This window comes from Chaetomium strumarium (assembly GCF_033439665.1).
Source record: "Chaetomium strumarium strain CBS 333.67 chromosome Unknown B0T15scaffold_3, whole genome shotgun sequence".
NCBI classification, from domain to species: domain Eukaryota; kingdom Fungi; phylum Ascomycota; class Sordariomycetes; order Sordariales; family Chaetomiaceae; genus Chaetomium; species Chaetomium strumarium.
This window is the reverse complement of record NW_026944431.1, coordinates 134,618-148,128: the sequence shown is the minus strand read 5'-3', so window position 1 is coordinate 148,128 and position 13,511 is coordinate 134,618. Positions and strand designations below refer to the sequence as shown.

Here is a 13,511-nt window from a genome sequence, read left to right as displayed (position 1 = left end):
CCAATGACGAGCTTCTGAGCGATTGTCAGAAAAGGCTGAAGCTTTCCCCGCGGAGAGTCCCAGATTCTCCCACCCCGCCATGAACCTGTCTTTCTACACACACGGCGGTGAGCGAGCCATTACCGCTGGCGAGCATCGGCATGGCTGAGGCACCGACCAAGTTCCCGGAGGTGCAGGGCGGCGGCAGTCTGATCATTGCCTGGCAGATCAAGGGCAAGAAGGTGGTCGTGGTCGGCGGCGGCGAGGTGCGTCATACTTTCACACACACACACACACTCTCTCTCTCTATTTATTTCGTGTCTAGGTTCTCTCAACTAAACATAGGGGCATGTTCTCCAGGTCGCCGCTGGTCGCATCCTGCACTGTCTCAACGCGGACGCGAACGTGACAGTCATCTCCCCGCTTGCCCGCCTCAACCCAGAAGTCGCCTACCGCGTAGCGCAGGGCCAAGTACGGCACACGGACCGGAACTTCGAGCCGTCGGACTTGGACGGCGCCGACATGGTGCTCGTGGCCGTCGACGACCCGGCCGCGTCGACCCAGATCTGGCAGCTGTGCAAGGAGCGGCGCATCCCGGCCAACATCGCCGACGTCCCCCCCGAGTGCGACTTCTACTTCGGCAGCGTGCACCGCGACGGCCCCCTGCAGATCATGGTCAGCACCAACGGCAAGGGCCCGCGCCTGGCGAGCCTGATCCGCAGGTTCATCGCGCAGCGGCTGCCGTCCAACGCGGGGCGGGCGATCGAGACGGTGGGCCAGCTGCGGGCGCGGCTGCGGCAGGTGGCGCCGCGGGCGGAGGACGGGCCCAGGCGGATGGCGTGGATGACCAAGGTCAGCGACGCGTATGCGTTTGATGAGATGTGCAGCCTCTCGGACGAGGATATCGGCAACCTGCTGGGGTTCTACCCTTCCGGCAAGGTGCCGTCGCTGGAGGAGCTGAAAGCCATGCGGGCGAGCCGCCCTGCGCAGTTCGACGGGTCCTTTGGCTTCAGCGTGGGTGCTTGAGGGTGTCGAACGGGCCTGATAATGTTCCTATATCCTCCCTTTTTAGGATACCACGCAACAGATTGTAAACGAGCTGCACGCACATATCACACATAGAATGTATTACTGCACTTTACTCCGTTACCAGACGCTAGCATAGCAATGCTGCAGTCAATTGCAAAGGTATCGTATCCCACGTCCACCCGCCCACAAGGCGAGAAACAGCGCAGGCCGCAAGATGCTGGACAGAGACAAAGGCCAGCCCACCAAATCCTCCGACAACGTGCCCGTACTATGTACAGCCCTCAAACCAAACCAAACCAACCATACACCACTTCAAGCAGGGACACGCGTCAGGCCACGCCCTCGACACCGCCCAGGAACCTCCTGACGCGCGCAATCTCAAGCTCGCCCTTCTCCGACTCGACCGCCCGGGTCAGCGTGTCCAGCAGCGTGTCCACCTCCGACTCGGGCCGGTGCGTGCACAGCGCCACGAGCCGCCGGTACTTGAGCTCGCGGTCCTTGCTGCGCGCCCGCAGCGCCTCCACGGCCCTCTGCGTGTGCGACGAGCGCTCGCGGAGCGCGTTGACCCGCGCCCGCAGCACGGCGGTGCTCGGCAGCCTCGCGATCAGCTCTTCCGGCGAGGGCATACCGCCGTTCATAGCTGCCGTCTCGGGCGTTGGCGTGGGTTGTTGTTGTTGCTGTGCTCCCCTGTGGATTGTCTCCGCAACTCCGTCCAGCACCATCTCCAGCTCCAGCTCCCAGGCGTTGGCGCGCGCCACATCCAGAGGGCCGTGCCGCTGCTCGAGCTGGACGAGGCGGTACTCCTCGTCTTGGCATGCCCTGCTCAGGTTGAACACCTTTTGCCTGGCGAGCTGCTGCGCCTTGAGCTTCTCCTGCAGGGCTTCCAGCGTGCGGCGGGCCTCGCCAACCTGGGCTGATGTGGTCCGGAGAGAGCTGTGCAGGGCATCGATGGACTCCTGCTTCTTCTTGAGCTCGTTCTGGAAGAGCGACGAGGACTCGTTGACGAGGTGCGTGATCGCTAGAAACGGTCAGCGCTAGGAAGCACACACCAGGACATGCACACTTACAGTTCACCACCTCCTCGCTGTTTTCTCGATTCTTCTGGCTCGCCCGTTGCGCCTCGCCGTTTCTGTCCGCCGGGTCCCCATTTCGCTGGTCCCCGCCCTCGGCGCCGATGCCAAAATCGAGTGGCCGGAGCCCTGCGCGGTTGGCAATCGTGGAGTCTGCACCGACTTCAAGAAGCTGCGAGATGATGCTGCGGTTGCCAATCCTGGCAGCAATGTTTAGCGCCGTGTCACCACTGTTGTCTTGCATGTTGACGATTTCGCTCATGAAGCGACCGATGCCCATCCTTGGTGCCGTGAGGCCGTTGCCGCCAGGGGCCGTCTGGCTGCTCGGGGCACTGCCATGTCGCACGACCCATTCCAACAGACTTTCTAGATAATACTTGCTCGCTTGATTCCTTCCCTTGATGGCGCTAGAAACGGCGATATGGTGCAGCACTGTGCGGCCTTTGTCATCTCTCACGTCGATGGTGCCGCCGAGGAGGTCGAGCAATTCGGGGAATGAGTTGCTGTCCATGGAGTTGGTCACGCCGCAGGCCCGCATCAACGCCGTCTCTCCCTGCCTGTTGACGCGAAATGGGCTTGCGCCGGCCTCAATGAAGGCTTGCAGGAGCGGAATGCGGGAAAGCGTCGCGGCCCAGTGCACGGCCGTGTGGCTCTGGTTATCGAGGGGGGTATCGAGCTCCTGAGGGGTCATATTGCGGAGCGTGTTTCTTTTTGTCTCATCTGGGTCGCGGGTATCGATGAACAGCCCCATGAGCATACTCCGCGTTGCCTCGGCCTCGCGAGACATGTCGTGCGGCAGGGGACGGAGTGGCCCGGGAGGGTAGTTCGGCTCCCGCTCGACGTGGACACCTGCTTGAGAATAGATGAACGACTCGTTCGGCTCTGTTGGCGAGCCTGGGTAAGCCGCCGCGTACCCGTCTGGCTGTGGATAGGATGGCGTCAAGCCGCCGAAACTATGGGCAGGAGTAAGGACCCTTTGCCGTTTGCGCGGGGGCTGCTCCCCGTCTGCGGCTGGCTGAGTGGTCTGCGATGCAAATGCCGAATCGGCGTGATTGTAGTCGGAGACGAAACTCTGCTGGGAATTAGGTGGGAAATCGTTCGCATCCTGCATCGAGGACTGGCGGTTGAAACTGGGCGCTCTCGTGGGGCCGCTGCGGTTTCTGGGGCCGGGAGAGTCTAGTCGGGCCTTGCTGATGGCATTGATTGCGTGCGATGCGGTGGAGGAAATGTTTTTGAAGAAAGTTCCGGAAAGCCCATTTGCGCGGCTCTCCTGCGAGCTCGCGTTGTACATGCGCTTCCTCTGAGCCGCCATGGCCTGCTCTTTGGTTGGCGTGTCGACATCCGCGCCTCCCTCCTGCCCGCGCTTGTGCGTGAGGAGCCGCATCAGGATTTCCTCAACACCGTACTGCCGACAGACTTCGACGCCGCGCTCGAATGGGATCCACGTGCCTTGGTACTTGCCGTAGCCGCCCTGAACCTTTTCGTGCTCCCCCGTTTGGATCTCCTTCTCCAGGATCTTAGTGCGGCGCCCTTTATCCACTCCCGCCACCTTCAGGATCTGAGTCGCATTGAGCCAACCATCGGTCTGGCGCCGCATCACGGCGACATTGTTGACTTCCATCTCGTACACATTGACACCCGAGTACACCGCCTGAGCACAGCCATCAGCGACACCTCCAGGGAGCAAGACGTGCTTCGGGCACTTACCGAGTAGATTCCCATGTCGGGATCATTTGTCGGCTTCTGGGGCAGGTCGGCATAGTGACGGTAGCCAGTCGTTTGAGAGGACGGCTGGCTCATGGGGTATGATTGCTGAGAGGATGGTTGTGATTGTTGCGGGTGCTGCTGCGACTGCGAGCCACCGGGTATCTGCGCCGGCTGCATGTCGGTCGATTCACGCCCACCGGAGGCAGGGAGTCCGTGTGAAGAACAGGGCGATCAAAGAGGGTTCGGAATCAATGCAGACACAACCCCGGGAGTACAAGAGCTATCACACTCTCGTGCGAAACGGACTGAGGTAGTAACAGATATTGATCGATATCAAGTGCATTCAATAACCCATGGGATCTGACTGAGAAAGGACAGGACGGTAACAATTGAGGTGATATTGAGAGCCCAGTCCAAAGTATAGAAACGATGCTGGGCGCCGGCTCCTGGGGGATACCGGGGGAAGAAGATGACGCGGGGAGAATGTGCCGTCTGCCTCGCGACTGTGTTGCAGCGGCCCGCGGAAAATGGGGAGAGTCGGGGAGTCGGCCTGCAGGAGAATGGGTATTGTTAACGACGCTGGCACGACGGGAGTCCGAAGCCTTGAATATCACCGACAGGCCCTGGCGAACAGTCCCAGGAGCTGACAGCAGGCTCGAGTGACGATGGCCCTGTCTGGACTTCAATTAAGACACGAGTGACCGACGTGTGATTTTCGTGTGCGTGTCACGGCCAGAGCTGGTGGGAACCAGAAGACGCGCCTTCGCAAATTCCCCTTGGACTGCGGGGCTGGGGGCACGGACCACAGGGAGCGAGGCGCTCGGACCGCCTCGCGATCGGCAGCTCATTGTTTGTGGCCCATGGATGCCATGCCTGGAGAATAAATGGATAATAATCCTCTTCGCAACGACAATGTCACGCCCTCTACGCATACCTCACCCCGAGACGCCCTGGCGGCTGTATCGACATCTCCTTCGAGAGGCGTCATATCTGCCACCCATCGCTCGACCGTTTGTCGACAGCCAGATCAAGGCCCGGTTCCGGCAACACCAAGAAGATTATCCCGGGGCAGAGAACACCGAGGCCCGCATCCGGCAGGCGCACCGTGAGCTCCGCATTCTCCGGGCAGCCAATGCGGGCGATTTGACCCGCATGCGCAGGGTTCTGCTCCGAGTCTTCGGACGTGTGGGACGCCGTCGCCGAGAGCTGATGGCCGATCTGCTGCACCGCGATCTGCCGACAAATACGGAGGAGTTGCAAAAGTACGCTGCTGAGGCATCGGACATCGCATCGACAGGCCGGAAGATAGATTGGCTCGATAGATGGGACCTGAAGAAGCTGCGCACGTTTGCCAACTCCCAGATACAAGCGGGCCTGGTCAACAACCCCAAGTCCGACCTCACTGCCGCCCAGATCAACCCCAGCAAGAGCATACCGACCGAAAACGCGTGGGGCCGGCCGCTTACTCCCAAGCTTGCGCGGACGAAGCTCAAGAAGCTGTGGAAGACTGCAGCGGACAAATGCCTGCCGCCGCTGCCTGTGGAGGAATGGGAGCGTCTCGGTGTGCTCGCCAAGGGATTAGTTCACTCACTACCTCCTCCCCGGCGGCCTGTGGCGCGTAGCATGTCGAACGATGGGCAGGGTAACCGGGAATGGGACTGGCGGTCATACGCCACCAAGCCGGTTGCGGTTGTGGACCGGCCGGCCAACAGGCGGAACAAGCTCCTTACCGGGGCGGTGGACGACAATACACCGACCGGAGACCCTCAGCCGATCGTGTGTCACAAATACACGCCCCGCACATGGCAGCGCCTGCTGGCGAGCATCTGGCGGCTGACGGCGACTATGGAGAAGCGGCCGGACGGCCAGAGCTGGAAGATCGAGTGGGGGAAACTGGACTTCCGGCCGGCTCCTGCTAGTGCGGGCGACTTGGAGTTTTTCAGAGATTTCCCACTGCCCGAGAAGCAAGGGAAAAAGGGGAAACGGGGAACATGAGCGGCAGAAACCACGCCTCCACTGGATGGACGATGTGTGAACAAGCGCATGGCCAGGAAAGGGGCCATTTGCGGTCTCCTCGCACAAACATTGAGGTCGCCGTCCTGGTATTTACATGCCAACCAAGTCCGCCCGTTCGCTCGCTCGCACCAACCCCTCCCCTTCCCAACTCAGTCCAGCAGGGCGGCCAACTTTGTCAGCGCCTCCCCGTCGACGCGCATGCCCACCCACTCGCTCATCATCCTGGCGCCGATGTTCTCATAGAACTTGATGGACGGCTCGTTCCACTTGAGCACGCTCCACTCGAGCCTCCCGCCTTGCATGGCGACCACCTCGCGGGCCAGCTCGACCAGCAGCCGCTTACCGTAGCCGTTCTTGCGCTCGCTCTGCTTGACGTACAGGTCTTCCAGGTAGATGCCCGGGCGCGCGCGCCACGTGCTGTAGTTGTAGAAGTACAGCGCTATGCCGGCCGGTTCGCCCGCCGGGGTGAGCAGAATCAGGCACCGCGCCGGGCGGGAGGGAGACGTCGGTTCTGTCTGTGGGCTGCGGGTCGTGGAGACGACGGAGGTGTCGGAGAGCGCGAACGCGATGGTCTCGAGCAGCTTAGCTTCGGTCGCCTCGACGCTGTGCAGCTCGTGCTCATAGTCGGCGAGCTCGCGGATCAGTTCGAGGATGGCGGGGACGTCTTTTTTGTGTTGGTGGTGGGTGTCAGTGTGCGTCTCGAGGCGGGCGGTGTGAGGGACGATAAAAGTGGAAGACCAAACCTTCTCGGCGGGCGTGCCGGACGATCGCGTCGTTAGGAGTCATGGCTGTCTGTCCTTCCCCGGCTGGAGAGTGCCGGTGCAGTCGATTTCCTGTCCGGTAATTCTTTGAGCCTCAGTTTGGCGTCCCTGCATTTGCTTTTAAAGCTGTCTGTGTGGGTCGTCGTCCATACATGGCGGGGTCAGCCCCAATTCGCAAAGGGCGTGCATGTCAGGAACGGGACTTGGAGAGGCTCAGGAACAAAGCGCGAGTGCCTAGGATTGGGCTAGGACAGCAATGCGACAGCGGTCCCATTCCCCAGCAACGATTCCCTCAGCGTGGTAGGATCATTTGCTGGTAAAGGATCGAATATCAACATTCAGCTATATAGCATCCAGACCCCCACCACTGCTCAATGGAGGATGAAGTCGTGCCGCAGCCTGCCCAAGTGGGGTGTTTCACCGCAGCCTCAACCCAACTCAGCTGCCCCGCCAACTGCAACCCACGACAATAAAGCACAGTGAGATCGCAGGCTGAATCTCGAGCGATCTGCAAGATAAGTATTGGAGATCTCTCACCGCGTTAGCCAATTTGGATATCTAGCCGTCATATGTCTTGACTCCTTTCTTTCTGTAAATTCTGCAGCATAGCATACCCGAGGTTAACATTCCTTCTAATTACACCTTTCGTTCCTCACCATGAGCCACTCATCCTCCACCCCACCATCCGCCGACCCCGTCGTCACATTCAGCTCGGGCCGCGACCTCAGCACCCCCCCGGACCTCCGAATACTGCACTACAACGATGTCTACCACCTAGACGCCTCGTCGGCCGAGCCGGCCGGCGGCATCGCGCGGTTCGTGACGCTCTGCAACGAGTACCGCTCGGCGGAGCGGTTCCGCGGGCAGCCCGACCTGGTCACGCTCTTCTCGGGCGACGTGTTCAACCCGAGCCTGGAGAGCTCCGTCACCAAAGGCAGCCACATGGTGCCGCTGCTCAACCTGCTCGGCACCGACTGCGCCTGCGTCGGTAACCACGACCTCGACTTCGGCGTCAGCCAGTTCCGCCACCTAACCGCTCGCTGCACCTTCCCCTGGCTGCTGGCCAACGTGCTCGACCCGGCGCTGGGCGAGGGCGTGCCCCTCGGCAACGCGCGCAAGACCCACATGATCACGGCGTCCAACGGGCTGCGCATCGGGCTGCTCGGGCTAGGCGAGCGCGAGTGGCTCGAGACCATCAACGCGCTGCCGCCGAACATCGTCTATCGGTCGGCCACCGAAGTGGCGCGCGAGCTGGTCCCGCAGCTGAGGGCGCAGGGCGCGGATATTGTCATTGCGCTGACCCACATGCGCGAGCCGAACGATAACAAGCTGGCGCGGCAGTTGGCGGAGGGGAAGGGCAAGGCGATGGTGGATCTGATCCTGGGCGGGCACGACCACTTCTACGCGCACAGTTTCATCAACGGCACGCATGTGCTGCGGTCCGGGTCGGATTTCAAGCAGCTCAGTTACATCGAGGTGCGGCGGCGGGAAGGGGGGGATGGTGGGCGGGAGAAATGGGATGTAGATATCTGGCGGCGGGATGTGGTGCGGGCGGTCCGGGAGGATCCGGAGACGCTGGCGCTCGTGGACAAGCTCACGGCGAAGCTGAAGAAGAGCCTGGAGAAGCCGATCGGGTTCACGGCGGCGCCGCTGGACGCGCGCTTCACCACCGTCCGCGTCAGGGAGAGCAACCTGGGCAACTTTGTGTGCGACCTCATGCGCCACCACTACGGCGCCGACTGTGCCATCATGGCGGCCGGCACCATCCGCGGCGACCAGGTGTATGCGCCCGGCCCGATCAGGGTCAAGGACGTGACGGATTGCTTCCCGTTCGAGGACCCCGTGGTGGTGATCAAGGCGTCGGGGAAGGCGATCTGGGATGCGCTGGAGAACGGCGTCTCGCTGTATCCCGCGTTGGAAGGTACCTATTTTTCTCCCGTGTTCCCTTTCGTGTCTGTGGTTGTCTCGCCGGCCTACAATTGCTAACCACACGAAACGTACCAATCTAGGCCGCTTCCCCCAGGTGTCCAACATCACCTTCACCTTCGACCCGTCCCGTCCCGTCGGTTCCCGCATCGTCTCAGCCGAGATTGGCGGCTCGCCGCTGGACGAGAACCGAGTCTACGTCCTCGCCACGAGGGGCTACATGGCGCGCGGCAAGGACGGCTACCGCAGCCTACTGATCCAGCCCGAGGGCGGAGAGTGCGAGGAGCTCGTGTCGGAGGAGAACGGGATGCTGCTGTCGGCCATGCTGCGGCAGTATTTCATGTCCCTAACGGTGGTGGCGAAGTGGAAGGGCTGGGAGCCATCGTTGGATCAGCATTGGTGCGTTGCCTGTTATTGGCTCTATAATAATAAACTATTTTATGCAGCAGCAGTGGGTTGACAAATCCGAGTGAGCAGGTCCAAAGTCGGAGACGGCGTCGCCAAGTGCCACCCCATCATACCAGCATCACCCACGGTGAGCCCAACCAACGAGAAGTCCGGCAGCGGAGCGGACGGCAGCGAGGAAAAGGGCTGGGCCGCGTGGACGCCTACCAGGATCCGGCAGCGGCGCGCCAGCATCCCGCCCATGCTGGCGTCCGCCGAAGACGACAGCGAGAGCGAGGACTCCGGCGAGGATGGGGAGCGCGCCCGCCAGAAGGCCCACGCGCTCGACAGGGAGCTCGCCATCATGCGCCGCGTCTTCCACAAGTGGTGCCGCCGGGCTGGCGTGAACGGGAATACGTGTGACGAGCTGCCGCAGGGTGAGAGCGAGGTGTCTTGGACGAGGGCGATTGCTCCCCGCGTGGAGGGGCGGATACGGATGGTCAGTGTGGGTGCAGAATAGCGCGTGGATATCGATGAATTATTGAGGCGTTCCCTTCCCCTGTATAGACTGCGTTCCTGGTTCACTAACTAGAGCTACAATGTCATGTCTTATTACCCGGTAGCGAGTCTACTAGTGAGAGACATGGATGAGGGGTATAGCTTGGTAGGAAGAGAAGCTAGGCCCATTTCCTCGTCAATGAACGGAGAGCGGGCAAGCCCCCGTCTCTCTATGCGGCCGTTGTATCATCACGGCGAAGAGGAGCATGCTAATACAGCATCCTACAGCAGAGAACCCATCATCAGTCAGTCAGTAGTACTTATCAGTCATGGGTTATCCTCGCACCTTGAAGGTCGCCACTCCACTGACCCCGCTCGGTGATCAGCTTGTATGTGGGCGATACAGATCCGCACATGGAGCGGCATGACAGAGCAGCTTCATGCACGACCGGAATCACTGGTTTGCTCAATCTCGACCTGCGCCGTTCTTTCCAGGAGATATTCGCGAGTTTGCTTGGCGATCAACCGACCCCAGGACCTGTACATGTCTCATTAATGAACCCCGGGTTGTCAAAGTCGACATTTTTCATGCAGTGCAACCTCGCTAGCTCCCGAGGTTCCCTGCCGGACTGCTAACCGACATGGTATCCGTGCACCGTTGATCCTGGACTCGACTTCAAAAAAAATCGTGAGATGTTTTTGAGGAGCAAGTGTTACAGACCAGCAGAACTAAGTCTAGAGTTGTGCTCGTTTGTCATGTTTTGAAACGGCTCTTCATCCCGTGTCCAAGTGATGGTTCCCTGGTAGTACAATATCGTGCTGGTGGACCCGGCAGTGCCAAACGGAGCCATGGAGAGGGCGTGGAGTCGCAAGGTCTGCCTCCAGGACGTGGGCCTGCATGATCGAACGAGTCCCAGTCAGACATGACTCTCAGCCTTTCTCCGATTTTCTTGGCCTACACATCCAGGAGGCCGAGGTTTCTTCCTTGTCCCTCGGCTGTGGCTGCGTATGCACCACTGATTCTGAACCATGAACGGGAGTTATGCACACTGGCTCTGTGATCTCTCTGCGTATGTTCATAGTTGGCCGAGTCTGGTGTCTTGGGCAAGCCGCTAGGGCTTGCCCAAGTGTATCTTACATGGAGATGGCGATTGTCAATGGTGGAGTCACCGCCCAGCTCTTCACCACGCTATTGTACACTAAAGTCTTCGGATCGCCGCCCGGCGGAGTCGGACAGAGCTAGAATTTCTGCCGCAGGGGAGGCTGTTTGGCCACCGAACACTCTCACTTGTACCCTGCCTGTGGAACTGGTCGTGGACGGTAGATGGGACAGAATGTCTCTCATGCTTATATAGAGGGCCTATCCCGGATGCTGGTGGGCGATCCCTTTCCGGCGGTCCGGTACCCGGCGATCACACTAAACTCGACACGCCCCCCCAAGGCATACCAATACTTGAACTGCTACGCCTCGACAAGCCGGCCGTCTAGGTAGCAGTTTCAGCCGTCAGTCCCGATACCACATGTCGAATCGCGTGCGTTGGCCACAACGGTCAACAAGCCGGGTCACTCCTACAGACTCTCCAACTTGAGGAACGCACTTCGCCGTCTTGACCTGCGACAGACAGCATGAGATTCCCACCCCCGGAGGTGATAGCCTCATGGCCGACACCAAACTACACCGACCCGGCGACCCGGGGCCCTGCCCTGATCATCATCGAGTCCATCTTCCTGGCCGTCTCCGTCGCGTGTGTTGGCCTGCGCCTCTACGTCAGAATGGGTACCATGAGCGCCAAGGTCGAGCTGGACGACTGGCTGATGGTGGCTGCGGAGGTAGGCCGTGCTTTAACTCTGGGTGGACTTCCTTCGACGGTCGGTTAGACTAACTCATTCCGCACGACGACTTAGACCTTCGCCATCGGCGTCACCACCTGTGTTCTCCTGGCGTACGACCGGTACGGCTGGGATATGCACGTCTGGGACCTCAGCATCGACACCATGGTTGCCGGGCGACAGATCTCGTTTGCCGTCCAGGCGCTGTTCATCCTGGCGACCTGTCTCGCCAAGATCTCTATCCTCGTCAGCTACCTACGGCTGTCGCCGAAGAACTCGCGGTTTCGACGCATGACTTGTATGTCAGGTCTTGGCAGGCATTCCGTTGGAGAAACGATTGCTAACATACTGCAACGTACTTAGTCGTGGGTATCTGGTGGGTTGCTCTGTCTAGCGTCACCTTCTTCATCTTTTTATTTGCCCAGTGCAGGTAAGTGAGGAATGAGAACGAGAGAGAGTCTCCAGGGAGGCTAGGAACCGACTGACAAGCCTTTCCCCCCCTCTTAAATAGCCCGCTGTCGAGTTACTGGGACCTCCTGCGCAACGCGCACGACTGCACCGCGGAAGGCCCCCCGCTGATCGCCCACGCGGCGACGACGATCTGTTCTGACTTCCTCGTGTGGGTGCTGCCGCTGCCGTCGCTGTACCGCGCCAAGCTGCCGCTCTCGCAGCGCCTCGCGCTGATCGTGCTCTTCAGCGTCGGGCTGCTCGTCGTCTTCGCCGCCTGCATCCGCACCTACTGGGTGCACTACGTCGTGGACGGCACGTACGACATCACATGGGAGGGCTTCAACCTGTGGCTGTGGACCGCCGTCGAGGTCCAGCTGGGTGTCATCTGCGGCTGCGTGCCGTGGCTCAAGGCGCTGGTCAAGTTCTGGCGGAGCAGGAACACTGTCGTGGATCTCACCGACACCTGGTCCCCGACGGTGGGGCAGCGCACGCGGTCGGACAGGGGCCGGTCGATGACGTGCGGCGAGGCGGCGGTACGCATGGACAGTCTTGGGAGCGCGATGTTGAACGAGTCCTGGGGAAAGGGCAGCATTGCGGCGAGGACGGACAGTGTTGGGAAGGACGGTAACGAGTCCAGCGAAGAGTTTCCTGATCTGGAGAGCGGATCGAACACCGTCGTCGGAGACCATGGAGAGGTGGGGCTGGCGGTGTGACGGTCATAATGTTCAGAAAAGACAACAAGCGATGATTTTGCTGTTTTCCGTGCTCGTCCATGTGGTTTGGTGGTGGCTAATGGAACCCTCGGACACCTGGAAAAGTAGGTGGATGGTGACGGAGCCATGACAGATAGATCTTGGGCCACGACAAGATCGATCGAGGAAGTGTGTGAATGCTGCCTGGCCCCTAATAACAGTAGCGACTCCTGCAAGCCACAGAAAACAGACCCAGAAGCGTCGACGTCAGTGGATGCGCGTCTCAACGCTGGCCCAGGACAGATCGAGAATGGTATGGTCTAGACCTTCGCAAGGGAAGCCTTACTTCAGCCCTACGTCAAGACATTCACGCCGAGGTAGCTGGTTGACGAAAGAGATCGAGATCATGATGGAGATATTGGGCGAGAAGGATGCCCGGGGATGATTGCATCATTGGTCAGATATTCATCGGATCGCTCTGCCAACCCGTCTGGGTTAAATAATAAATTCAGCGAGTTGATGTGTTTGGGCTGCCAGCTGAGAGGCCCGGGCATGCATGTGATAGTTGAGACGCGTGTGTGTGAGGTGGGGAATCGAGTGCTGCATAGGGGATCCGCACCTCGACCAAAAAGCATCGTCACAGGTGCACTTTCTCTGGTGTTCATCACCCAAGGTAGCCAAACTATCGTATAAGTTCCTCATCTCGTGCTTATTACACTTATACTTCTTATTCTACTTCCATACTCTGCTCTTATCTCTAACGCTGTCGGGACAACCTTTGATCTTATTCCCTACTCATCGTGATTTAGTCATAGTACTGTGTTAAATCTGTTAGTTCAACTTTATTAATTGGTAGCGCGGTGCATGGTTTCGTTCTAGGTTTTAGCAGTCGGTCACGGGCCAGGTCACGTTGCGTCGCCCCAAGTGGGTCCTCCTTGGCATCAACCTTCCACTGACCTCGAGTCTTCGAAACTTTGCAATGCAAAAAAGGGAAGCTCTGCCTCTCCGCTGTCCTGAGACGAATCAACCTCACTTCCACAACCGCAACAACATTTACCTGCAGCTTCAGCCCCAGCGCTCGCACAGTCCTACCTACTTACATAACTTATCCATCCTCCGCGGCAATTGGCATTCCTGCGACGTATTGCCCGCACAACGGTACAACATGA

General features: G+C 59.7%; 6 protein-coding genes across 6 annotated transcripts; 4 read left to right on the top strand and 2 right to left on the bottom strand.

Annotated features, from left to right (window-relative positions):
- Window positions 1-9: 9 nt before the first annotated feature.
- Window positions 10-1,117, top strand: B0T15DRAFT_526914 (putative NAD(P)-binding-domain-containing protein). The gene is made up of 2 exons (XM_062868932.1): window positions 10-245; window positions 340-1,117. Exons 1-2 carry the CDS (start codon window positions 141-143, stop codon window positions 1,003-1,005), a joined length of 771 nt encoding a protein of 256 aa, XP_062722086.1. The 5' UTR covers window positions 10-140; the 3' UTR covers window positions 1,006-1,117.
- Window positions 1,118-1,144: 27 nt separating this feature from the next.
- B0T15DRAFT_137080 (uncharacterized protein) lies at window positions 1,145-4,088 on the bottom strand. The gene is made up of 3 exons (XM_062861829.1): window positions 3,786-4,088; window positions 2,076-3,729; window positions 1,145-2,026 (listed from the first exon to the last, which is right to left on the bottom strand). The coding sequence occupies exons 1-3, from the start codon at window positions 3,960-3,962 to the stop codon at window positions 1,338-1,340; spliced, it is 2,520 nt and encodes an 839-aa protein (XP_062722085.1). The 5' UTR covers window positions 3,963-4,088; the 3' UTR covers window positions 1,145-1,337.
- A 609-nt stretch (window positions 4,089-4,697) lies between these two features.
- On the top strand, window positions 4,698-5,780 carry B0T15DRAFT_395791 (uncharacterized protein; the record flags this gene model as incomplete). Its single annotated transcript, XM_062864799.1, has 1 exon — window positions 4,698-5,780. One exon carries the CDS (start codon window positions 4,698-4,700, stop codon window positions 5,778-5,780), a length of 1,083 nt encoding a protein of 360 aa, XP_062722084.1.
- An 85-nt stretch (window positions 5,781-5,865) lies between these two features.
- On the bottom strand, window positions 5,866-6,943 carry B0T15DRAFT_136988 (acyl-CoA N-acyltransferase). Its single transcript, XM_062861828.1, has 3 exons — window positions 6,715-6,943; window positions 6,545-6,634; window positions 5,866-6,465 (listed from the first exon to the last, which is right to left on the bottom strand). Exons 2-3 carry the CDS (start codon window positions 6,585-6,587, stop codon window positions 5,951-5,953), a joined length of 558 nt encoding a protein of 185 aa, XP_062722083.1. The 5' UTR covers window positions 6,588-6,634; window positions 6,715-6,943; the 3' UTR covers window positions 5,866-5,950.
- Window positions 6,944-7,051: 108 nt separating this feature from the next.
- B0T15DRAFT_136943 (Metallo-dependent phosphatase-like protein) lies at window positions 7,052-9,702 on the top strand. Its single transcript, XM_062861827.1, has 3 exons — window positions 7,052-8,483; window positions 8,572-8,887; window positions 8,966-9,702. The coding sequence occupies exons 1-3, from the start codon at window positions 7,220-7,222 to the stop codon at window positions 9,390-9,392; spliced, it is 2,007 nt and encodes a 668-aa protein (XP_062722082.1). The 5' UTR covers window positions 7,052-7,219; the 3' UTR covers window positions 9,393-9,702.
- A 1,294-nt stretch (window positions 9,703-10,996) lies between these two features.
- Window positions 10,997-12,363, top strand: B0T15DRAFT_483712 (uncharacterized protein; the record flags this gene model as incomplete). Its single annotated transcript, XM_062866182.1, has 5 exons — window positions 10,997-11,200; window positions 11,276-11,498; window positions 11,564-11,630; window positions 11,712-12,183; window positions 12,235-12,363. 5 exons carry the CDS (start codon window positions 10,997-10,999, stop codon window positions 12,361-12,363), a joined length of 1,095 nt encoding a protein of 364 aa, XP_062722081.1.
- Between the last annotated feature and the right edge of the window lie 1,148 nt (window positions 12,364-13,511).

What these genes read in the sequence shown, in the direction of transcription:
- B0T15DRAFT_136943 (XM_062861827.1), top strand. Translation starts at nt 7,220, where the DNA reads ATGAGCCACTCATCCTCCACCCCACCATCCGCCGACCCCGTCGTCACA. An exon ending in GCTGTATCCCGCGTTGGAAG is followed by an intron (nt 8,484 to 8,571) that starts GTACCTATTTTT and finishes GTACCAATCTAG; the next exon opens with GCCGCTTCCCCCAGGTGTCC. An exon ending in CCATCGTTGGATCAGCATTG is followed by an intron (nt 8,888 to 8,965) that starts GTGCGTTGCCTG and finishes CCGAGTGAGCAG; the next exon opens with GTCCAAAGTCGGAGACGGCG.
- B0T15DRAFT_526914 (XM_062868932.1), top strand. Translation starts at nt 141, where the DNA reads ATGGCTGAGGCACCGACCAAGTTCCCGGAGGTGCAGGGCGGCGGCAGT. An exon ending in TCGTGGTCGGCGGCGGCGAG is followed by an intron (nt 246 to 339) that starts GTGCGTCATACT and finishes CATGTTCTCCAG; the next exon opens with GTCGCCGCTGGTCGCATCCT.
- B0T15DRAFT_137080 (XM_062861829.1), bottom strand. Translation starts at nt 3,962, where the DNA reads ATGCAGCCGGCGCAGATACCCGGTGGCTCGCAGTCGCAGCAGCACCCG. An exon ending in CCGACATGGGAATCTACTCG is followed by an intron (nt 3,730 to 3,785) that starts GTAAGTGCCCGA and finishes GGCTGTGCTCAG; the next exon opens with GCGGTGTACTCGGGTGTCAA. An exon ending in CAGCGAGGAGGTGGTGAACT is followed by an intron (nt 2,027 to 2,075) that starts GTAAGTGTGCAT and finishes GACCGTTTCTAG; the next exon opens with CGATCACGCACCTCGTCAAC.
- B0T15DRAFT_136988 (XM_062861828.1), bottom strand. Translation starts at nt 6,587, where the DNA reads ATGACTCCTAACGACGCGATCGTCCGGCACGCCCGCCGAGAAG. An exon ending in CCGGCACGCCCGCCGAGAAG is followed by an intron (nt 6,466 to 6,544) that starts GTTTGGTCTTCC and finishes AACACAAAAAAG; the next exon opens with ACGTCCCCGCCATCCTCGAA.